The sequence below is a fragment of the Centruroides sculpturatus genome, unplaced genomic scaffold (genome assembly GCF_000671375.1).
Source record: "Centruroides sculpturatus isolate CEXI.00-Female unplaced genomic scaffold, Cexi_2.0 scaffold1583, whole genome shotgun sequence".
Classification (NCBI taxonomy): Eukaryota; Metazoa; Arthropoda; class Arachnida; order Scorpiones; family Buthidae; genus Centruroides; species Centruroides sculpturatus.
In genome coordinates, this window is record NW_019385673.1 from 43,879 (window position 1) to 71,191 (window position 27,313).

Consider the following 27,313-nt stretch of genomic DNA (forward strand, 5'->3'; position numbering starts at 1 on the left):
TGTTTAACTACTACTATAGCAAATTTCCTCATATTCAATACCTGAATGTGAAGCAACACAGTTTATAATCGCGGTTACACATTTAACAGATGAGGAAGAAACTTGCCATAACTAAGCTATCAATGGCTAATGCTCATTGGTTAATACCAAATTGATTCTTTCCATAAACAGACTAATGCAGTAAAAATTTCTTTATTCAGATGTTTTCAATAGTCTTAAACAATCTTCAGAAAATTACGTTCTAAATGAACGAACATCTAACAGTTTCTTCTTTTCAAATGTAATTTTATGAAGATTGTTTAAGACAAGTGAAAACATTTGATTAAATACACGACAGTAAATATATAAATACAGAGCATATATATATATATATATATATATTACATTAGATATAACCTTCTGCTCTTATCCGCCTTGAGTACAATCACATGTTCATCAGCCAACCATTTCCTGGATCTTCTTAGCATACGCTAGAAACCATCATCACAGGTTTGGTTGTTGGTAGCGCAGATTTTGAGTGCAGTTTTCCATCTGTAGTACTCCTTTTGGACCCCGTCATGACTGTGATGACGGGTCCATTCATTTATTGTATACTACTCGGGCTTTAAGATGATGTTATAAATACAGAGCTTCAATACAGAACAGTAAAAATTTCAACAGAATATTTAACACATTTTTAAGGATCCTGAATTATTTGACTTTCAATGAAAATTGTCATTTTAAGCTTATTCTTCTCTGATGAATTTGAACAATGGTTTCATTTTCTACTTGATCAGAAAATACAGGAACAAGGATCCTAATTAATTGTTTGATTATTTTTATATTTAATTATCAAAGAATTCATTGGTTATTTTGAAATTTTGTAAATTTAAAATGTTCTACTTTCGAAACATTTTAACTTGCGACTGGATTTAAATTTTGTTATGTATTCTACTTAAATCCATTAACCGATTTGATTATGCAGTTCTATGTAGGCTGAAGATAGCCTGTAAACAAGATCAAGACATTTGTGGTTAAGTTTTCTGCTGGAATTTTATGGTTTATTATGCTCCTGGAACACAAATATATTGCGTAAGCATGCATTTTCACTTGTCTACGGCTTGTAATTTTTACCATGAACAATAATCATGTAAATTTTTCAAAATTAATTAATTATATACATATATAGGTTTATTTGCTTTCATAAAAACAGCTATAAATAAAATTAAGTGTTTTATTGTATAATTTAAAACTCATTCTGTTCTGTAAGTACTGTAAATTCTATATATTAATGCATAAACTCCAGTTTATTTAATAATTTATGAAATATTCCACATTATCCGAGTCACTTATTCACATTACCTTGCATAATTGAGACTCCACTGTACATTAAATTACAGAAATTTCTATAAAACATAAATAACCAAATAGAACTTTTTACATCATTTTTAATATTTAATGAAATTTTGATAAAATTATAATTGAATTCAAATTTTATGACATGTAAATTCAATTATCAACTTTCATATCAGATTAATTCAAAATAAAAAAGTTTTTTTCTTTTATATCTCCTTAAGATAACACAGAAAATGTAAGAATGTTTCTGAATATATTTACTCTATAGAGTTAGAAGTTATTCAAAAAATTTGGTTATGATTATGAATTAAAATGCATATTATAACGAGCAATTATTTTATTGTGATGCCATCACAATGCCTGACTGCAATTTTTAATTTATTTCATTTAAAATATATGCTCTCCATCTCAAATTAGTTGTGGGTTGCCCCTGTACATCATACTTTTCCTTTAACAATATAGTTATGCAGGTCATCTATCTAACACCTCTCAGAAAAATTTTTGAATTGAAATAATGTGACTTCCGGTTTTCATTGGAAGTTTGTATATAGTTAATCACGACCTCCTGCCCCTAAGATTTCCATATCTGGTCTCGTCTTTCATCTATCTAACTCTGTTCTCAAGATTCTCTTCTCTGTTCTCAAGATCAAGGAAAGACAAATGGACGGATGAATGGACAACAGTGAGAATGTATAGTTCTACAATTTTTTCAAATTGCAGCCTAATAAGAATAATTAATAATGCTAGATAAGATTTTTTTCTGTTAAATCATGTTCCTTCATTAGAATCTTTTATTTATTTATTTTATACAGACGATGTCGCTAAAACAATAATTGCCATATCCAGTACAATGAACAAATCCCATTAAAATATATACTAAACTACAGTATAATGCAATCTCCTATAACACAAATCCATATAACTCGACAAAAGAATTGCGACTAGTATCTCAATGACGCAGTTTTCCATAATGCAAATGTATCCCCTTCATTGTATGGATTGTGCTATAGTAGAATACAAAGTAACAACAACAAATATAAAATAATAATAAATTAATTAAAATAAAAAGCAATGAATTAAGCAGTATAAAGTATTTTTCACAGATTAATTTATATATGATAGTATAAGTCAGTTTTTCTCAATTGCTGATCCAAAGAAAAATATTTGACCATACTGATGCTGGTGCAGTTGATTACGAGTGACATTTACATCGTTATCTAGAATTACTATACATACTTTGTTACATACAATAACTCTGGATAAGTATATGTAAGTATAATTCATAGTTGCATATAATTACTGATCCACATAAAATTATCCATAATTTTATTGGTCCACAAGAAGAAAAATATTGAAAAATACTGCTCTAAGTATAAATTGTTCTTTACTTTGTTAACTGATTTATAATAATAAAATAAAAAAAGATTTAATTGTGATATTAAGACAACAAAAGAGAACATAAAATTACACACTCACATGCACATGCAGTCTTCCAAAACGAATGCTACCATTTTAAAAAACTGTAATTTTGTTAATTATTATCTGAAAAGTATGTGTTGGACAATGAGTAACTTCAAGTTTCATTTATGATCTGTATTCAAATGTCTTTTTTGTCTACTGCCTCTACGAAGCACCATAAATGAAATAGCTACTCTGCAACAGAGAAGACATTTTGTATTCTGCAGTCCGTAAACCCGGAATCAGTCATCATTGCGCAATGTAATGTTTTCATTTGGAGTCAAAATTTAAAACTTACCAATAAGTTAGCAGTAAACTGATAACATTTTGACTTTACAGGTAATAAAAAAAAAAAACAATAANTTGTAAATTCTTATCTGTCTCAAAATGTTTTACATACTTTTGTTCTGGTTATTTACTAGTTTTATTAACCTTAATTTTCATAAATCAAATCAAAGTTACAACCTATGGAAAATTGTACTGTTGTAATTTTGACCCAATGGACTATAAATAAGTTGAAAACGTTTGTCTGTTCATTAAATTTGCATTGAATTTATGAAAATTGTTTCTTTCTGAATAGATGTTTTCTCAACTTCTTTCCTTTATTATATAAGTTAGTAATTTATTAATAAATATTTATTTATATTTATAACTTAGAAGCAAAGAAGCTGATAAGACTGGTGAATCTTAAATTGTTTAAATGTATATTTTATTAGGCTAATATTTAAAACTAGTATCTGAAAATATTTATTTTTCTCTCCCCTTTTCTTTGGTGTTCTTCTGACTATCTTGAGGGGAATAAGTTCACAATAATTGTGATCACACATCATGTTTGGTCGTTAGGAAGCAAAGGTTATAAAGGGAAGAAGCTAGAAGAAAACTGACCTTTGAAAGTCAGATCGAAAGGACAGACTTTAATAATGAGGAACATAATCAGTTTCCATTTAGGAAATTTTGTGTAAAGGTGTAAAGTCGGTTGAGATCATCAATCTGTGATGTATCCACAAGTGTACCAAGCCTGCTTAGACTGAAAATTGCAAAGTGTCATCGGATAACAAAGGATTTAAGGCATAAATCTCAAGACACAACGACACAGCTCTCAAGTAACAAATCTTATTGCACGGTTATCTGAATTTTTAATTTAGTGTTAGGGCACCCTATTTAATAACTCTTGTTCTCTTTCCTTAATTAATATTCTAATTGATTTCTGTTACTTTTCCTTTAAGCTTATAGGCTAATTTAAATGTCATGTCACTGATATCTTTTGTATTTATATGTATTGGGAATGTGATGATACAATAATTCCCTTCTATATCCATTATATGCATTGTCACATAGTTTATAAAGTAAAATCTTTGTTGTAACCTGTATAATCATGGTACTACCACACAAATACTATTATATTCTAAATCAAATATTTAAAGATGTAAGGATAAATGTCTTTAAATAACAAATCTGATCACTAATTCATATATAAAACTGTAATAAAATAAAAGTTTGACATTTTCTCTATTTATCAGATGAAGTTTTATTTTCCTAACACACCTCTCTAGCTAATGCATTTAATTATAATATGAATATTTATTTATTCTTAACCATAAACTTTTTTTAATTCGTTGATAGAATATTTTGGCTTCAATATACAAAAATTAATAAACTTTTTAATAGTTTATAGTCTGCATAATTTATACATAAACTATCATCTTAGGTAGTATTTGAAATATGGGAATTTTGGAAGTTATACAGTATAAAATATTATATATTATATTATATAACGTATATATATGTATATTCTTATTATGTATTAAACGTTTTGTTATCTTTTAATTTTTTTTTATGAAAGAATGGAAATTTTTTACAAAACCAAATAAATCAAACTGATCAATAATCCACACCTTAAAATTACTCCAGCAGGTATTCTTAATAAACAAAAATGTTTTTGTTCCACTTCATGGATCTTTATCAGTTGTAGAATATTGTTTAAATTTAGTGTTAATTTATAAATAATAAAAGTGAATAAATAAAATAGAAATTTAAAATACCTGCAAAGATCTAAGCAACACAGCTCTTTACACTTTTATGAACAAATATGGCATGGAGGTCTCTTGGGGTGACGCTCAAGTTATAGGCCTATGAATGATTTAAATAGCCTACAACACCTGGCGGTCTTAGAAATTTACAAGGCTAATAGAAAGCTCGACTGCATTACTTCCGTGATGCCGACTCTTTATCTGCTGTGCAGAAACTGCTTTTTGAAATCTTACTTTGTTAAATATTTTGTTGTGACTTATTTTTAATGTTAATTTTTGTTTTGCTCTCTTTTCTTATATTTTATTTGTATTTTAAATTTTTAATTAATTTATTTACTTTCATTTCAATGTTAGATTTAAAGTACTCTGTTTAAACAACATAAAATTTAAATGCTTATACTTTAACGTTAAATTCAAATTTTATTCTGTTCTATTCATTAAACTGTATTCTACAACTGACAAAGATCCATCGACTGGATCAAAAACGTATTTATTTATTAAAAATACCTACTGGAGTAATTTTAAGATATAGATTATTTATCTTTAAATTCTTTCCCCAGTTCCTATGTAACTTTGCAAGAAAATCACCTGGGAGACATGAAATTCAGAATACAAAGACATTATTTTGTAATTAAAGGATGGGGAAAGCATACTAGCACAAAAATGAATAGAATGCATATGGTATGAAATCAAAGCTTTCTTTTTATTGTAGTTTTGCACTGCGCATGCCCTCACGTGACTTATGATGTCTTCTTCCTGCAAACGAATCACTTTTCTACTGAATTGGGTGTTCATTGTACTGATTGCAGCAAGCCTTTTTCTACAATTTCATGGCTGTCTGCTTTTTTAAGCAGACAGCCATGAAATCATATCATTGCTGCTTAAGTTTTGCATTATCAGTACATCATTGCTTACATTTTGCATGCCAGTGTAATTTAGAAACTTTTGTATTTTATTTTAATATTACACATAATCTATCAAATCAAATATACACATTTATAAACATTAATATATTTAATTACAGGATAAATCTTTACCTCCGATATCTGTTTTTTCATCATCATCTTCACTAGAATCACTAAATAAAATTCAGTGTACAGACTGTTAGATATAAATTTTATGATTTTAATATATTTTATGATTAATTACGCTTACCTCTCTAATTGAATATTTCCATTCATCCTTCTCCATGAATCCCTCTTAAAATTATGATTATTATTGCTTTTATTTGTCATCATTTTGGAATTTACATTGGGTATCTGTCTGGAAAATTTTAAAAATATAAGTATAGAATAAATTATCTTAGTAATAATTAATGAATTTTAACAAGTTAATATATCTATTTTGGTTTAGAATATAGAATGATATACAGTAGAGCGTCGATTATCCGAATCAATTGGGGACTGGGGTGGTTCGGAAGATCGATGTTTCGGATAACCGATTATGTATGATATTAATTTAACTGATATTAATTTATCCCATCTCGACATTTTTCTCCGTTTCGTGTCACTTCGTGTTGAATTTTCGTCGATGTTAAGCCTAACAAAGGCTATTGTATCGTTAAAAATTATTTTTTTATTTTGTACAAACAAAATAAATATATTGAAAAATATAAAAACAATAAAAAATTATACTTCAGAAGTTAATTTAGTATCAAAAACGTAAAATATTTGAGTAGCCCAAGACATAGCCAAAGATTGCAGTGCCATAGCACTGACGAAAATTTAAATTTGCCGACTGGAATTCTTTCGGATGATTGACTTTCGGATAATCGATGCTCTACTGTATTCATTTAACTGAAATCTACAGCTGATATATTTACAGCCTACAACTGTGCTAGTTATTAACAATCCATATACATAATTTGACCTAGGGTAGGCACAGTTTTTTTATTATTAGCACAGTTATAGTGCAGAGCCATAGTTATGGAAACTGTGAGGCTATAACATTCTTTCAGCTTGCTTCTGTAGTCTTCCAATCATGTGCATCAATTCAAGTGGAACAGAGGAGACTGTATAGCCTGTGAACAAGCCGGCTTTAAATCTTTGATTATACTACCCAAAATGATTTTTACCTTCCGGTTTCATATTAATTCCAATGTCTAAATTTCAAAAACCAGCAAGAAAATGTCATGTAACATCATCGTTTTCAGACATTAAAGCTTGTACATCAGGTATTCATGCATTTACTGATGTAAAGTTGACGACATAAATTAGGAATTAATACACAGGAGTGAGTACCTTTCAGTGAAGTAAAACAAGCAGCTGAAACGTGAAACTGACCTGGAGAGCATTTATTGAGAAAATCCTGAGCATATATATGGTAACAGGGATTTCACAGTCTTGCTGAAAGTACGGTACATGCATCCTTTGTCTTTAACCGTTTGACTATGAAATGGTATCTGGTGATACACAATACTGTCAATGGCTCTCTCTCTCTCTCATGGCAAAAGAAAGATTATATAATTTGATAATTCCAAAGATCATTATTTTGGAATTACAGTGGAGTCCTGATTAACAGAGTCCCATTTAATTAAATTTCTGCTTCATCCAAGGTGAACTGTGGAAGAGTATTTTGTCAATAAAGACAAGAGAACATATTATAATACAGTTCCTTTCACAAATCTTATCCAGCTTATTCTTTGTCATGTTTTTATGTTAATGACTTTTTACTCTCTTCAATATTAAACTGTTAAGTTTATACTTAATTTTACTTGTTGCATTTCATCTATGTTATTAGTGTAAGCACCAAAAGCAGAAAATAGAAAGATGCTGTTGGGTCTTCAGATATAAACTCAAAGCAATTGGATGCTTGGATCAAGCAGAAACAATTAAAAAAGTAGCTGACTTGGGTGTTGAACAAGTAAGTATAGGAAACTTATTACTCCTAGAGGTACAGTGTTTGTACAGTTACCAATCCTACAATGATCTAATGTCTGTCTATGGAAAGAATCTACTTGAGATCAATGTCACGCATGATGATAAACCAATAAGGACATTCCCTACTGATGTCAGCACTTTTCACTTATTGTCAGACAATATGTGAATTTTATTTTACTTTCTCTCATTGGATGGAAGAATGACTTTTCTATTAATTTTTTATAGCATGCATTAACTGTAAAGAATCATGTGTTTAACTACTACTATAGCAAATTTCCTCATATTCAATACCTGAATGTGAAGCAACACAGTTTATAATCGCGGTTACACATTTAACAGATGAGGAAGAAACTTGCCATAACTAAGCTATCAATGGCTAATGCTCATTGGTTAATACCAAATTGATTCTTTCCATAAACAGACTAATGCAGTAAAAATTTCTTTATTCAGATGTTTTCAATAGTCTTAAACAATCTTCAGAAAATTACGTTCTAAATGAACGAACATCTAACAGTTTCTTCTTTTCAAATGTAATTTTATGAAGATTGTTTAAGACAAGTGAAAACATTTGATTAAATACACGACAGTAAATATATAAATACAGAGCATATATATATATATATATATATTACATTAGATATAACCTTCTGCTCTTATCCGCCTTGAGTACAATCACATGTTCATCAGCCAACCATTTCCTGGATCTTCTTAGCATACGCTAGAAACCATCATCACAGGTTTGGTTGTTGGTAGCGCAGATTTTGAGTGCAGTTTTCCATCTGTAGTACTCCTTTTGGACCCCATCATGACTGTGATGACGGGTCCATTCATTTATTGTATACTACTCGGGCTTTAAGATGATGTTATAAATACAGAGCTTCAATACAGAACAGTAAAAATTTCAACAGAATATTTAACACATTTTTAAGGATCCTGAATTATTTGACTTTCAATGAAAATTGTCATTTTAAGCTTATTCTTCTCTGATGAATTTGAACAATGGTTTCATTTTCTACTTGATCAGAAAATACAGGAACAAGGATCCTAATTAATTGTTTGATTATTTTTATATTTAATTATCAAAGAATTCATTGGTTATTTTGAAATTTTGTAAATTTAAAATGTTCTACTTTCGAAACATTTTAACTTGCGACTGGATTTAAATTTTGTTATGTATTCTACTTAAATCCATTAACCGATTTGATTATGCAGTTCTATGTAGGCTGAAGATAGCCTGTAAACAAGATCAAGACATTTGTGGTTAAGTTTTCTGCTGGAATTTTATGGTTTATTATGCTCCTGGAACACAAATATATTGCGTAAGCATGCATTTTCACTTGTCTACGGCTTGTAATTTTTACCATGAACAATAATCATGTAAATTTTTCAAAATTAATTAATTATATACATATATAGGTTTATTTGCTTTCATAAAAACAGCTATAAATAAAATTAAGTGTTTTATTGTATAATTTAAAACTCATTCTGTTCTGTAAGTACTGTAAATTCTATATATTAATGCATAAACTCCAGTTTATTTAATAATTTATGAAATATTCCACATTATCCGAGTCACTTATTCACATTACCTTGCATAATTGAGACTCCACTGTACATTAAATTACAGAAATTTCTATAAAACATAAATAACCAAATAGAACTTTTTACATCATTTTTAATATTTAATGAAATTTTGATAAAATTATAATTGAATTCAAATTTTATGACATGTAAATTCAATTATCAACTTTCATATCAGATTAATTCAAAATAAAAAAGTTTTTTTCTTTTATATCTCCTTAAGATAACACAGAAAATGTAAGAATGTTTCTGAATATATTTACTCTATAGAGTTAGAAGTTATTCAAAAAATTTGGTTATGATTATGAATTAAAATGCATATTATAACGAGCAATTATTTTATTGTGATGCCATCACAATGCCTGACTGCAATTTTTAATTTATTTCATTTAAAATATATGCTCTCCATCTCAAATTAGTTGTGGGTTGCCCCTGTACATCATACTTTTCCTTTAACAATATAGTTATGCAGGTCATCTATCTAACACCTCTCAGAAAAATTTTTGAATTGAAATAATGTGACTTCCGGTTTTCATTGGAAGTTTGTATATAGTTAATCACGACCTCCTGCCCCTAAGATTTCCATATCTGGTCTCGTCTTTCATCTATCTAACTCTGTTCTCAAGATTCTCTTCTCTGTTCTCAAGATCAAGGAAAGACAAATGGACGGATGAATGGACAACAGTGAGAATGTATAGTTCTACAATTTTTTCAAATTGCAGCCTAATAAGAATAATTAATAATGCTAGATAAGATTTTTTTCTGTTAAATCATGTTCCTTCATTAGAATCTTTTATTTATTTATTTTATACAGACGATGTCGCTAAAACAATAATTGCCATATCCAGTACAATGAACAAATCCCATTAAAATATATACTAAACTACAGTATAATGCAATCTCCTATAACACAAATCCATATAACTCGACAAAAGAATTGCGACTAGTATCTCAATGACGCAGTTTTCCATAATGCAAATGTATCCCCTTCATTGTATGGATTGTGCTATAGTAGAATACAAAGTAACAACAACAAATATAAAATAATAATAAATTAATTAAAATAAAAAGCAATGAATTAAGCAGTATAAAGTATTTTTCACAGATTAATTTATATATGATAGTATAAGTCAGTTTTTCTCAATTGCTGATCCAAAGAAAAATATTTGACCATACTGATGCTGGTGCAGTTGATTACGAGTGACATTTACATCGTTATCTAGAATTACTATACATACTTTGTTACATACAATAACTCTGGATAAGTATATGTAAGTATAATTCATAGTTGCATATAATTACTGATCCACATAAAATTATCCATAATTTTATTGGTCCACAAGAAGAAAAATATTGAAAAATACTGCTCTAAGTATAAATTGTTCTTTACTTTGTTAACTGATTTATAATAATAAAATAAAAAAAGATTTAATTGTGATATTAAGACAACAAAAGAGAACATAAAATTACACACTCACATGCACATGCAGTCTTCCAAAACGAATGCTACCATTTTAAAAAACTGTAATTTTGTTAATTATTATCTGAAAAGTATGTGTTGGACAATGAGTAACTTCAAGTTTCATTTATGATCTGTATTCAAATGTCTTTTTTGTCTACTGCCTCTACGAAGCACCATAAATGAAATAGCTACTCTGCAACAGAGAAGACATTTTGTATTCTGCAGTCCGTAAACCCGGAATCAGTCATCATTGCGCAATGTAATGTTTTCATTTGGAGTCAAAATTTAAAACTTACCAATAAGTTAGCAGTAAACTGATAACATTTTGACTTTACAGGTAAGAAAAAATTATTATTATTTTTTAATTTACAAAATAGTATCATAAGGCATTAGTGACAATCTCAAAACTTCCATTATTAAAATTTATTAAATTTACTATACAAAACTACATTCTTAATATTTTTAAACATGTTAGCTGGACCATTTCATCTTTTTTGGTATTTAAATTTGAGAGGATCACATCTACTTAATGAAGGTTGTTAACATTACACCCTTCATTAATTATGCGCAACTCTTCTGTATTCGTACACACTTTTCCTGTTGTATGTTAAGACATGAACAAAGACTATCCAGGACAAGTGAGCATGCTGTTTGGATAGTCTGCATTCATGTCTTAATGAATTTAAAAAATATTTGTCAGTATGATTGGTAATTTGATAGATTTTTGTATCTTATAAGTCTTAAAATTGCCATTTCTCTAATGTCGTTTTCATACAAAAATATATTGTACTTTATTGAAAATTACCAGATTATTAGGCTAATTAAGTTACGTAATAATTTATCTATACTTTCTATCAAATTATATGTGTGTCACCATCTGTTGGTAACTGTAATGATTGGAGATTTTAGAGTAATTTAATTAAATCTTAAATTAATTAATAGTTGTAGGTTCAAACCTCCATCATCATTCTGTTTAATTCAATTAAACAGAGTGATGATGGAGGTTTTGAACCTACAACTCTCACTCAATACATTATCAGATGTGTTAGGCCAACATTCCATATTGGAATCTTAATTTTAGGCTACAATAATTATAATTAGTTTATTAATGACTGAGATCTTACTCATCAATTTAAATGACACTGTTATCATTATTATACATAATTTGCACACTTTGATATACAATATATACAGTTGAATCTAAATTCAATATATATTCCAAGTTTATCTCAAATAATTTTCTCCCAAAACCTCTGAATCTGTAATTGGCACTTTAGTCCATAATTTGAGATATAAAGTTCAGTGACTACATTCTGATAGAGTAAATTGTATTGATAGTTGAGAAACATCTCTTGCAATACAGTACATTGTTAACACTGCTTTTCTCTGGCTACAAGTTTGGTTTGCATCTTATTGGCAAAGAAAGTTGGGCATCACTAACTATTGACAAACTAATTCTGTACCTCCAATCAAACATATTACTGTTTACTATGTAGGAACCTCTAGATCTTGAAACCTGTCTATCTCAAATTTTTCTTGAACCTGTTTATAGTTGTTCCTGTGAGATTTGATATATATATATATTTATTAAGGATGCACCGATAAGCAAAATGGCCGATTACCGATTAATCGGCCATTTTGCTTATCGATTAATCGGTATCGGCCATGCATTATCGGCCGATACCGATTAATCGGCCGATTAGTGTTAATAATTTATTACATTAATAGTGTGAGATCCTGAAGTTAATTATACAGTTAATTATAATGTGGAAAAAACCCATTTTTCTCCACCTGGTATTTCCATCTCCCTCGGGTCAGGTAAACAAGAGACGATCGAATATCTTCGCAAAATCAACAATCTCTTCCTTTGTTTCTAAAATAAATCTCAACACTTAATTGTTGACGCATGGAAACTTCGACACTGTTTAAAAAGCTGAAGTGTTTCTGTGTTTAACAGAAACAAAATATATTTCTTTAACCGCTGATATTTGGACAGCAACTACAAACAATTCTCCTTTTTTAAGTGTAACAGCTCACTGGTTGAAGGATGATTTTCAGCAGGAAAGAGCTGTTTTGCAAATTGTTTCCTTTGAAGGTTCCCACACAGCTACACGAATCAGTGAACAGTTAAAAATTGTTCTTGAACAGTATAAGTTGACAAGTGATAAGATATTCTTAGTACTAAGAGATTCTGCAGCAAATCTGGTAGCTGGAATTAGGAATTGCAACTTAGAAGCATTATCATGCTTTATACATATGCTGCAGCTGACACTAAACGAATGCATATTTTCTAAACAAGATGTGAAAACTATAATCACAGTTAATAGAAATATTGTCACACATTTTAATCATTCTGCTGTAGCTGTAATCAAATTGGAAGATTTGCAAGAAAAGTTAGGTTTGCAGAAACACAAATTAATTCAAGATGTTCCTACTCGCTGGAATTCTACATACTACATGTTGGAACAGCAAAAGGCCCTTGTCACATATGCTATAGATAATAAAATTCCTACGTTGAGCCCATATCAGTGGTCTCTCGTTGAAAAAATTGTTCTACTTGTAAAACCATTCAAAGAAATTACTGTGGAAAGCCAGCAAACGAGAAGCCACTTCATCTTCAATAATTCCCACAATAGAGACTCTGAAATTATTCTTATCAAAAGCAAAGATCAGTAGTTCCTTTAGTGGCATTAATACCACAACAGAAGAACTAGAAAATCCAATAAAAAAAAATTTTCAGCATATATAGAAAACAAGTCTTTATGCTTGTCATTTTTATTAGATTCAAAATGAAATTTCAAAAAGAGGATATGCTAGAGGAAATCTCAATAAGAATTAAATTCTGAAGCTTCTACTTCTGGAGGTGATCAAGATGGAGGTGAATTTCTAAGTTTTTCTGATTTATTTGATGAATTAGCTTCTGGTAAACGAAAGAATGAAGAATAGCATGTTTTTAAAAAGAAAGAAAAAAAAAAGAAAGAGACGAACAAACGTTTCGATCAAGAATTAGAAACATATTTACATTTATCCCTAATTTGAGCAAAATAGCTATGAAATATTTAAGTGCCTCAGCATCTTCCATTGAAAGTGAAAAAATTTTCAGCACTGAAGGTAACATTTATGAGCCGGCAAAAAATAGGTTATGCCCTGAAAATGATGAAATTCTCATGTTTTTGCATTGTAAAAACAAACTGTAAAACCCTTAAATTGTAATTTAAGGGTTTTACAGTTTAAATATTAAATTTTTATTTGTTTTATATTTGTTTTGTATTTAAACTTTAAACTTATGAAACAAATAAAAATTTAATTTTTCTTCTTAACCTATTCAATACTTTTTCTTATGTAAAGTTTAAACTTTATATTATACGTTATATTATACTTATAATATGTATCGATGAAAGGAATAATTTGAATTGTAAAATTTTTTTAATATTCAGTTTGTCATGTAATAAATAATAAATATATAACAGAAATTTATTAGGTTTTATTACTAGCATTGTACGTAACATTCTAACAAAAATACCAAAATGTGAAATTGGCCGATTATCGAAACCAATTAATCGGGGAAATGGCCGATACCGATTAATCGGCTAAGTGGCCGATACGACCGATTACCGATTACTTACCGATTAATCGGTGCATCCTTAATATTTATAATGTGATATTAATAGCAACCAGATTATTACTATTATTTTGTATATATTGCCAGTCCCACAGCCAGGAATAAATCACAGGTAAGCTGAAAAAATTCTGCCTGGTATTTTTCTCTTTTCCAGAAAGCACTAAGCCTATTAGCTACAGTCAAATGTAAAAAATAAAATAAATTTATGTGGTGAAAGAGAAAACATATATTAAACTTAGCAGTGCCTATATTATGCAGTATATATAAGATGAGTAAAGTTAAGTTACTTAGCTAGTTTTGAGAAAAGCCATCTTTTGCTTCCTCCACATTTTTTGTTTCATAGTTTTGTAGTCAACTTTAAACTCAATCCCTGTTTTTTTTCCACTCTCAAGCCATTAAGTCTTTTCATAAATTCAGCTTTGTCATTTTATTGCCCAAAGCCAATATGCTCAAACAATGTCAGAAAGTATTTCCACTTTTCTCCTGGTTTACTGTCTGCCTTTTGATTTATATTAACTTAAGCATTGCCTGATTTATGGCATGTCAAATGTAAAAGGCTATAGAACAAACGAAAAAAAAAACAAAAACCAATGTGTTTGACTATCTAGAATTGAATTCAATGACACTTCTAAAAAATACCTGACATTTCTTCAAAGTTTTCTCCCATACTATATATTAAATTTATCAATTTTACTTACTAAACATTTAAACAGTACCTATATTTTAAAATACATTTACTATTGTAAATGATAATTTAGTAATCCATGCTTGCTGTTCAGATCAATGAGGTACTATGAGTCTAAAATACATTTTATTAATGTTGGAAATGCCTATGTTTTTAACTCTGTTTCATCACTTTCTACAAGATGCGATAAGTTACCAGCACTGGGCTATATCAAGAAGCATTAATCCAGATAAGAAGCAAGCGTATTTACAAAACATTATAAATTATTATTTATAAAAATATTTCATTCCAATGTAAATAATTAACTGCATTAGATAATATTATACTTTAATGAAATTTTTATAAAAAAAAAACTGTTTAACCTACAATAATTAAAATCAGAGGGAAGTCTAAATGTCTATGTCTATTCATTAGTATCTATAATAAATTTTATACAAATTTCCTGTGGGGCAGACCTAGCTAACAATCAACTGGTCGATCACAAATAATTTGGTCTGTGATAAATTGAAAAATACTTAGAATTTTAAGAAAATATCTTCATTAATTGGTTAATGAAATGTAGATACAGACATTATACTAAAAATGGGATCCATACAATTGGTATTTGTTAATTTCCAAATAACTGCCTGTTTGTTCTCTTCATTTTGTCACAACATACAGACAAGGAGTGGAAAACAGTGAATATCAAATATTAATCACAAGTAAATAATCTACACCAGTTATTGGTCAAATGTTTGCTCAGCATTCACCAAATAATGAATGTGTGGAGCTGCCTTAATGAGAACATTTGTTAATAGATAAATATGTGTTTTGTAGCTTAATTTACTTTAAAAGAGTAAACAACTAAATAAGATTTTACAAAGGAATAAAATATAGTGTAGAACACAGACATTTTTGACTCATGACAGCAGATTACACTCATAATTTGGCCAGACCGGTATTTGAAAGAGATATCACTACTTACATGTTTTCGTAAGCTGGAACTGATGTTGCACAGAGTATCCGAGAATTGCAAATACCATTACAGGACGTAACTGTCGGTTCTGGTTGAAGACTGAGAATACAAACTTGGCCAACGTAACCATCACTGTTACACACCCATACGTCTTGATATCCATACTGATTTAAACTGAGAGTAGGTGTGGCGCACGTAAACTAAATTATATTAATATTTTTTAATTAAAAACAGAATAAGCAATTAAAATTTAGTTTAAAAAATAATCATATAACTTTTATTACTTGTAATCCAGCTCTTGTTTTACGTACAGGAATGGAACACATGAATTCGGGTGGATGATTTCTATTAGCCAAAGACTCTTAAAATAATAATAAATGTAAATTAAAAACTAAAATTAAAATGCGAAAAATATGTAAATTATTTTTGAAGGTTGACTATATCAGTATTTATAGAGCTTCTTTTGTTTACCTGGTGTAAACAAAAGAACAAGTGCCTCACTGACACCAAACTTAGCCTCTCAATTTCTGTTCTGTTCCATAAAGCAGATTAATAGTATAACAGTATAAAATTAAAGTAAAGTTTTATTAAAAGTGAAGTTTTCATACAATATTGAAGTTTCTCCTACAGCAAATAATAGAAATTTCCCAGAGAGGCCACAAAATCCAGAAGAGTGAGGTCCAGAGACCTAGTGGATCAGATTCCATGGGGAAATTATACAATTGGCAAAAAAATCTTCCAAAACCTGTAGCCCAAAAACCAAAACATCTGTGGCAAGCAGTAACACCATTTACTGCAAAGTGGAAATGTGGAATGTACAACTTACGGGTCTCGTATACAATGCCATACTTGTAACTAATATCGATACAAATTTCTCACTACAGTAAATTTTTGGACACTGTTTAGAAATTATAGATTTATTCCGTACCTGATTTTATTAGAACCATCTTTTACCTGTAATAATTACTTACAATTCCTTTATATTGAAAATAAAAATCAAATGTCTTGTTATTTTATAAAATATATTAGGTAATGCATGTAGCTATTAAATTATTTAATGATACATATAATTGGTACATTGTGTAGACATGTTGGCATCTTCTTCTAATGACTTTAATAATTAGCTAATTAATAATAATTTAATAAAATTTATAAAAAAAAGTACCTCCAATGAATTTTAAGTTTGCAACTCTTGTCTACGTGTGCACGTGTGTTATTAATTATACTATTAAATGATCCAAATCAAAGTCCTTCCAAATAATATATTAACTTTAGATTAGTTTGCAACAATTTAGATACAGCATAATGATTATAAACTAATCAACAACACTAATATTCCAGATTCATATTAATTTTAGAGTAAGGACGTGGAGCATTCAGAAAGCATAACTGGTAATTCTCTTCTAATGTGTGAATTTATTACAAGTTTAAATCCTGCTTCGTGATATTGTTTTTCAGATTCTTCTGAATTCAATTAACCTATTCTAAATTATCTATTCATTAAAACTATCAACAGATGGTGCATGCAGTGTGAAATTATCCAAATCATTAGCTAACTTAATAGCCAAGTAATAATCAGATATATTTTAGTTAATTATTAAATGCTTGGCATTAATTAATAATTAAGTTGATAACAATATTTTAATAAAAAAAAAAAAACAATTTCATATTTATAAAATTTAAAATTGTTTGTTACCATATTTTTGCTTAGTTTCAACAAAGGCATTTTCCCAAGTTATCCTCTTCTCACAGGTCGGAAAAATTAATGTAATCTTCTCGATACCTTCACTAAAAACAGAAATATTTTATAGTTTAAAAACTGTAATTTACAGTGAACATTTTTTATAATATGAGGTCTTCCAAAATGAATGCTACCATTTTAAACTATCGTAATTATGTTAATTATTATCTGAGAAGCATAAGATGTACACCAATCAATAGAGTTTCATTCAATCATAGTTTCATTTCCAGTCTTCACTCAAACATCTTGTTGTCTGTTATCTTTAGGAAACACCATAAATGAAAATGGCAACTCCATAACAGAATAAGTAATCTGCAGGAACTTTAGAATTGTGGCTGCTCTGGGAGGAGTGACAGCAGATATGCTGTAGCAAGCCTAAGAATAATTTGAGTATCGGTTGGATGTGTGCCATGTTGAGAAATTGTAATGGGCAAATGGAAAACTTGGTCAGTTTTCTGGTGTTTTAATGTGTTACAACATTCTCAGATAATAACACAGCAAAGTTCATCAGACAGTAACAAAATTATATTCAATTTTTAAAGAGAATAATGTGAATGTGAACCTATCAGAATGCTGTGTAATTAATAGTCTGAAAAAATTCATGTAAATACAATGTTAAAACACAGATGTACTTAACATAAACTAAAATTTTCATATACATATATGTATGTGTGTGTAATAATCTCAAAACCTGCTAGTTATATTAAAGCCAAACAATTACAGGATATTTTCATCCAAATAATTGGAATTCATGATCTTGAAAAGTTTTTCTGTAATTTCTAAAGGCTAAAGGATTCCAATTATTTGGTTGAAAGAACTTAAAATTTTTTTTAAAGTAATACTTAATGAAAAATTCATATAAATATAATTTATACATTAATAGATTGATGAAATACAAAATACTAATTAAAATCTTCACTATCAAAGTTATTTACATCTACAGCTGAATTATCAGGCAATAATGTGGCTATGAAATTAATTATAATCCTATAACTTGAAGTTCATTTGGATTTAACTGTAAATCAGGTTTTTGAGTTGATGTTTATATATACACACATTTACTTTTTATGTAACAATTATAAACTTAATTATGCCCAATACAAAAACAAAATATAAACACTTTCATTCATTGAACTGTTGCAAACATTCTGTAAAATTATTAAATCCTATCAAATAATAAAATTTGATTCTATTGACATAAACTGAAAAACTGATAAAATCTTAACATAAACAAGTTTAAATTAATTCTATATGCTTTCTTATAATATAAAGAGTTGATCCACATACAAATTACTAGAAATTATCATCAAATCTTACTTCTGATCATGTATGTTCATAACACAGTTGTATTGACAAGTGCTCCAATGATCAATCCCAATCACCTATAATCTATTATTCTAAAACATTTGTTTATGAATTCGGATTTCACTTTGTAAACAACCAACTATTAGATATCAGAATAAAAGTTTTCACTTCGCACAGCACAGTCCTTTCTTTCTTGTCATCTGCGCTAACAGTTTTGACATCGTTATTAACTGGTAAATATGTAAGAACTTTAAGAATCTACTAAAAGATAGAGAAATATCATCCAGAATTTTTTAAAATTAATAATATGTGCAGTTTCTATGATTTAAGTTAAGTTTCATAGGAAGTATTTATTACAAAATATTCTGAATTTTACTCTACTTCATTTATCATTTCTGAAAATTTCTTGTATAAATAAAAAGGTAAAGAAACATTATATGTAACTTACATTAATAGCAATCACAGCTACTAATGCCTTTAAAAAAATTCAATATTAGAGTTTAATAGAATAGATTATTAATAAAAATAAAACAAAGAAAAGATAAAGAATAGAAAATTAACAAATATTTCTAAAAATATAAATAATTTTTATGCTGTATATTTTCCATATTTAGCAAAATGATTTTAATGATATAAACAACTCAATAATCCTGATTTTTGATTAAAGCCAGATGATCTGTTAAATTATTGGGCTACGATTAGGTTAAGTTAATATTTAAATACTAAGTAATTTGCCTAAAGATAAATTGCTTAATATATACCTAGAGGTCCTCATATATATATAATCTTACACTTTATTCAGGATTGTTTGCAAAAAAACAGGATCTATTCAAAACAAGAGAAAATTAATTTACAATTAAACATTAATTAAAAATTCCAGAACGATAAATATTTCATTACAAAATTCTAATACATAGAAGTACCATATAAAGTGGCTTCTTTATTTTGTGACGTCCTTTACACACTTCGGGAACAAACAGTCCTTAAAGGATGTCACGAAATAAAGAAGACATTTATATGGTACTTCTATGTATTAGAATTTTGTAATGAAAGAGAAAATCAAATTATCTCAGAATACTATTTTGATAAAAGTCATATTTCTGTACCTAAAAGGCAAGAGGCTCTATGAACACAGTTTTCTACTATTATTATTTTTTTCCACCTATTTTTTAAATTAATATATATCCTGACAGCTTTAAAAAGCTGACTTAGATTTGTTCCCTGATAAAAGCTCTACTTCTAACACTTATATGAGGATCACAATTATTGAACAGCACAGATCACAATCGTTTTTCCATGCTGCTAATTTTGTAAAAAAAATTAATATCATCCCATCGTTACTTCTATAAATTGTGAATGTTTACTGTTTAAATACTTGGTTATTAAAAACACAAATAAGGGCATAATAATTGATTGTAAATTATCTTTAAATTAAATTATTAATATACCAATTAATACATTAAATGTTAAGCAACTTACTGTGTTGTCACATTTAATTCTATTGTTAAAAGTTGAACATCTCCAGTCTGTCTTTCTACCAGATGTTTACTAACAGAATTTTGAAGATCGCGTAGAGCTTCATCTAGTATCTGTAATGAGCATTAACAGAGAATATTTTGTATTTATTCAAAATTATTTTAAAAGATAATATGGTGACACTTTCATAAATTATTTCTGTAAAAATTAAAATATAGATTGTAAAAGTATAAATTTTATTATAATCATCTTGATAAAAGAATATTTGATTATATTATATTACTTTTTAGGTCATCAGCTACAAAATGTTGCAGCTAAATCATGAGATAGAATTAAGCTGCAACATTATAACATGTTCCTAATAACTTTATTATTATGTAATCTTTAAACAAAATGCAGATATATTTCTAGGATCCATAGAATGTTTGCTCTGATATATAATTAATTTAACAGCTAATAACATTTGATTATCTGTATGTAAAAAGAAAGCTGTACAGGGGTCTTGCTTGACATTCCTGGCACTCAAACAGGTGTGAGATCTGAATAGCCCCGGGTCTAAATTAATCATTTAATTAATAATGTTAAAGTTGTGTCATAAATTATTCTTTTATTTTGAGTGAAAAAAATAACGTTTTCTAGCGTGGGAAAACAGCTAGGAGAGTCACTTCCTTCCACCAAAGTTAGAACATCCTCTGTTTTTCCATTATCTGCTAAAAATCTCACTTCGATGGGAACTGTTTACCCCTCATTTCATCCCCTTTCCATCTGTCCACGTGGGAAATTCCGAATATGATGATTGGTCGTAAATGGGAAGATAACGGCGAAGTTCAGCCGATTTCGGGGAGTTCTTCAGAAAATCTCATAGAGGAGAGATGTCTCCCATATTGGCTCCACACCGCCCTTAGGAGTTCATCAGCAGACCTGGAAGAGTCAGGACTCCACATTTGTTCTCTAAGGCCAACGCCCTTAAGAGTTCATCGGTAGATTGGAGAGTGAAAAGACTCCGTACCGTACATATGCCAGCAGACCAACGCCATTCCCGAACAAGTTACTCCTAAATTATACATGAAGTACCTTCACGAATAAGAAGACAACACTGCCAAGTAAACAGGTCATATGTTTAAGACTAAATTGTGAGCTCTTTCTCTCATAAATGTATAGATTGAGAATACTACTCTCTCTCGACTCGGTATAGACTAAGAATAGATTTCCTCCTGTCGCGAGTGATTTGATTATTCGTTCTTTGATTGACCGTTTTGAATTAATTGATTATTTCTTATTCTGTATTAATGTTGTTTATTTGTTTATTAAATTCTATATACTTTGCTAAGAGATGTCTCTGAATTATTTCCTGAATCAGATCGACGGCATAAATTTCAGGCGTGTTTATCCGTGGTACGAAAAGTGGATAAACTGGTGTCGGGAACCTGACCATTTGGATAGAGACTACACAGTCTTTAATCCTCATTAAACCTGAATATTACAGCCCTCCTATGTAACTTCTAAGATCAGATCTAGTGATCTGAAACTTTAGAGAACTAGTCTCACCAACTAGCAGCCGATTAAGTGATACTAACTTCCTAGCGGATTAGTACCCCTGGCTAATCTCACACAGGAGGTTAAGGGGACCATTAGGAAGTTTGATAACTTCAATTATACTAGGATATAAAATTTAAATTTATAAAATTTTAATTATAAAATTTAATATTTTAACTTTAATTAATTAAAATATAAAATTTAAGTAATAGCAAAAGCTTAAAAGGAGTGATTTTGTTGAATTAAGATAAAAATCTCTATATTAACACTATGACATTAGCTCAAAGTTAAAATTGTGTGTGGTGCCATCTGTTACATGATGTTATTAAAAAAGAACTTTTATATTATTAATTATTATTAAAAGGTAAAAAAAAAAGCTTAAAGTAATTTTCAGGGTAGAGGTGAGTTTTTAAAAATATTCTAAATGCCAATTATGAGTAAAATTTTCATTAAGTCAAACCCACTCTAGATATGACACATGAATCCTCCTCTATCTCTCTACCCCTTTGAGTTCTGTACTCCAAAATTTAACAGTATCAATGTCCCTTATATACAAGTTACCATGCCAAATTTTATTTCTTAATCTTTACTCAATTCTGAGATATTAAACAAAATAGATGCCGACACATGCACACATACATATTGATACATATCCATAGAATTCTTTCCTGGTTTTTTTTGACATTTTTGGGTTCAGAGAGTCTTAAGAAGTCAAGATTTGTGAAAAACTTGGAGGGTCAAATTTGGTACAATGCCGGTACTTTCCTGTGTTATGTTATAACAGCCAGAAACTTGTACATAGTTAATTGGGGACTCCTGTCCCTAAGCTTTCCATATCTGGTCTCGACTTTCATCTATATAACTCTGTTCTAGAGATTAAGGAAAAACAGACAGATGGATGCCAGTGGGAATTTATAGATTTAGAATTTTTAAAAATTGCAGCCAAATGGAAAAAATATGATACAATGGAAGCTGTATTGTTCACTACACTTAAATGTGATTAAATATAATCAAAGCTTTATTTAAAATGTTAGTTTAAGTTTAAGATTTAAATAAAAGTGTTCCAATTTTAAGCATTATTTATTAATTATAATTAATAATCATAATTTAAAACAAGAAAATACCTGATGATTACTTTTCAAATTCGATACTAAATCACTTATTTGTCCTAAAATAGCCAAATCGTCTTCTAAGTGATCCACATCTGCCATTACTTTCTTTTCTAATCCATCAATTGCAATGTCTAAAAATAGTCAAAATACATTAAAATATTTTTTTAAATTAAGAAAAAAATTTTTTTAAATCTGTTATTATTAATTAGATTTAAAATAAATGTATCAATTAAAAAATGAAAAGTAGCAGAACTAAATCTGATATATAAATTACATTTAAGAATGTTCTAGGTAGTTAATTAACTACTATTCTACTCCCTGTAATGTTCTGTAATGCTATCATATGAATCCATCCCCGAAATTATATAATGTACATCCTCAATCAACCCTCTTAATTTGTACTAAGGAATAATACACAGCATAGGGTACTAACTAAAGCTTCTCACCACACCAGGTTGTATAAAACAAAACACACACACTATAACCAATAACTGGCATAAAATATCCAAAATTGGCAAATGTTTTCAATGCCCCTCCTGGGCTCTTCCTCAGGCTAAATTTGTTTTTACTATTGGATTCTTTAATTTGAATGTTTTTAACTAGAAACGTGCTCTGCTTCCTAAAGCTCAAATATGGAAGGACTAAACATTATTACATCATTTTATTAATTGCATGTTTAATGAACAGTACATAGCAGTGACAGATGGTACAATTCACTATGCAAAACTTAGGAAACAAAAACAAATTATTATGTTATCCAAGGGTTGAGACCTTAGCATTACATACACCCCCCACTTCCTTGTAATACAATGTAATGATAACATGCATACCCATCCATCCATATCTGTTACATAATTTATGGACAGTCCTCTGCACATCAAGAAGTTTGCCATTTGTGAAAAGTATCATAGCTTTATATAACTTCATTATAATTAACCATCATTTATTCATATTATAATTAAAAAGGACACAGATCAGAACAGATCAAAATATTTTCAAAGTTGATTAATCCGAGTATGTAACAAGTATTTCTGTAAGTAACAGAGTATGGTTATGTCTAAATTAATAAGTTCTGGAAGTAAGGATCTGACAAAGGTCCAGGTAGCATAACAGGAAAAGCAATCACACAGTAAGCAGGAGTTGCAGGTTTGAGTTCTGCTTCGGGCTGATTCTTTTCTTTCAGAACCTTTTAAATTAAATAAAATATTAAATATAATTATAATTATTAAATTTAGCAAGAGATGTCACCTAACTACTGCCTCTAGTCCCAAATTATTTAGTATTAAATTAATAATAGTAATAGTAATATAGCTCGATATAATTCGGAAATTGTTTGGCTTTAATATATAACTATCGGGTTTGGATGTTTATATTTATTGATTATTCCATCATTAAAATATCGATTTTGAAGTGTTTTACAATGAAATAAATCAAAAATAAATTTTTAATTGCAAATAATCATAGAAAGATTAATAATATAATTAAAAATATATTGATTTTCAACTTTACCAAATTTAATTCTAAACACATGAATACTTGATAAAGTCATTAATGTGGAATCTTAATAACTTGGCAGCAAATAAGATTGAAACCAAACGATCAGTGCCAAGAAAAAACATTAAAAATGCATCTCTTAAACATAAATCAACAGTTGAATATGTGAAAGAGATCAGAGGAAATGATATTCTTGAATAATATATCATGGAAAGACATCAAAATTCCCTCTGCACAGTAGCAGCATTTGACATTGATCAATCATACATGATGCACCAAGCTGACATGTTGGAATCTACGCTGGCTAGTTACCAAGATATCGAGTTAGCTATTCCACTTGAATTATTAATGATTAAATTTCTAGTATTCATCTGGTAGATGTCTTAAAATCTATTAATTTACTATTTAATATTTAATAAAATGTAGTATTTATTGCTCGGGGAGGCTACCATTGCCATACGGCATTGCCAAATGTAACTTGCGACAAAAAATAACAAGAAATTAAATTATTACTATAAATTTTATGCTATGATTAACTCTACTGTTAATAAAATTTCTTTTAAATTAAAAATAAATATCCCTAACTTCTTAATTTGATATCATATACAAAATCGTGCATAATTTACTAATATAAGATAAAAAAAATATATATGTTAATATATACGTGTGCTGGTGTTGCTCAGGCTTTGAGGGGATGGGAATTGGCAAGGTTGAATTGAGAGAAGGTGATAAAAAACAATGGTTTTAGTAACTAAAATGTACTGTATACTTACTGACCCAAATATTTAAATTAATAAAACTGATGGAATTATAATAATGATATATGATAGATATTAGAAATTTTCGATTTGTCTTCTATACTTTGTCTGTTATAGAATTCTCAATATATTCAAAGCATTTATATAACAACAAACTAAAATTTACATAGTAAGATCTTATTAAAATATATTCATCGACTACACCTATAAAAATTGTGATAATTTATTTTTGCTGGGTTTTGTAGCAGTATTTTGCTAAAATATTGTTAAATTGCAGATTTTAATCCTGATTCAGGCAATGATAAAATGTGTGTCAACAGTTAATAACTATCATTGTTTTTAGAAGAATACATTCTAGCCATTGTAGTTTATAATGTGGCATTTATAACAACAAATAAACATTAAAATAAATCATAAACAATTCTTACTAAATATTTATACATAAAGAAAAAAAGAAAAATTTCTCTAGTCTAATTAAAGTTGTTTGAAGAAAAATAAATTAGAAAACTTCCAGGTTATAAAGTCATCATTAGCAGAAAACAAGAAAAGTAAAAATTGAGATAAGATACTAGTTCACTTCTAACAATACACCACATTAAGACTAATGTAAATTACTAGAAATAAGGGATAATCCTCGTAACTATATTCTTCATAAGACAAATGGTAAATTTTGCTATAATAAACAAGTTTTAACACCTACAAAACAGTTTTAATCAGATTTATGATTAAAAAGCTGTCTTAACAAGTGTGTTTCCTAGTCTATAATACACTGGTGTGCAAAACTTAACAATTTTTTTTGCTGTAATTCTGCAAGAAATCACTTGGGAATCATTATGCCATGTGTAAAGTCATCCAGATGGTTTATTATAGCTACATTGCATGTATGAACTCACTTAAACTTGCAGTGAATGTCTTTAATAGTGCCTTTCATCCTTTTTATTGTAGTCTTTCACTGTGCGTGCTGACTGCACATGTTTTGTGTGTCCTCACATCACCTGTGATGTCTTCTTCCTGATATTTGCATACAAATCACCTTTCTACTGAATTGGGTGTTCACTGTACTTAGTGCAACAAGCCCTTTACAATTTATAGTTTAAAAATTACATTGTTGTTTAAGTTTTGCACGCCAGTGTATCATTAGAATAATGGTTTATTATAACATTTATATTAATTAACTTTTGATATCTTAAAATTATCAATTTATTTAATTTACATGGTTTTCATTAATATTCATATCTCTCTTATAAAACTAAAAAACTTTACATATTTATTTTTAATTTTTACAAATTTATTTATGAATTGTGTAAATTAAGTTAGCAAAGTAACTTAAATTTTTTCAAATTATATTAATTTTATAACATTACTTTTTTATAATTTTAGAATTGATAGCTATTTACAATAAACAATTGAATTTCTACTTTTTATAATACAACAGGTTTATATTTTGTAAAATAAAATACAAGGTCTTCCAAAAAGAAATGCTACCATTTTAAATTACTGTAATTATGTTAATTATTACCTGAAGTATGCTATGTACTGTACAGTACATCAATTGATAAAGTAACTGTCCAAGTTTCATCTCCCATCTGCATTCAAATGTCTTGTTATCTACTGCCTTTGGGATGTGCCGTAAACAACTCTGCAACAGGAATGATGCTTTGTGTTCTACAGTCAGAATCAGTCATCATTTTTTGCAACATGACTAATCTGCAGGAGCTACAGAATTGTGGCTGTGGGAGGAATTATGATAGATATGCTATAGGAGTGTAGGAAAAGTTTTAAGTTTTGATTGGACATACACTGTGTGAGACAAGGTGCATATGGTGAGAAACTTGGACAATTTTCTAATGTTTTAGTCTACATTACAACATTCTCAGATAATAA

The 27,313-nt window shown here is 28.7% G+C and overlaps 1 protein-coding gene across 1 annotated transcript in view; it reads right to left on the reverse strand.

Moving 5' to 3' along the window:
* LOC111641089 (rho guanine nucleotide exchange factor 17-like) overlaps window positions 1-27,313 on the reverse strand; it is a 64,198-nt gene that overhangs the window by 13,241 nt on the left and 23,644 nt on the right. The window contains exons 11-18 of the mRNA XM_023387204.1: window positions 23,190-23,308; window positions 20,533-20,642; window positions 17,704-17,795; window positions 16,292-16,368; window positions 16,017-16,207; window positions 5,979-6,086; window positions 5,846-5,901; window positions 5,791-5,797 (exon numbers count right to left, since the gene is read on the reverse strand). Of these exons, the coding sequence (XP_023242972.1) occupies window positions 5,791-5,797; window positions 5,846-5,901; window positions 5,979-6,086; window positions 16,017-16,207; window positions 16,292-16,368; window positions 17,704-17,795; window positions 20,533-20,642; window positions 23,190-23,308 (760 nt within the window). The remainder of the gene's footprint in view (window positions 1-5,790; window positions 5,798-5,845; window positions 5,902-5,978; window positions 6,087-16,016; window positions 16,208-16,291; window positions 16,369-17,703; window positions 17,796-20,532; window positions 20,643-23,189; window positions 23,309-27,313) is intronic.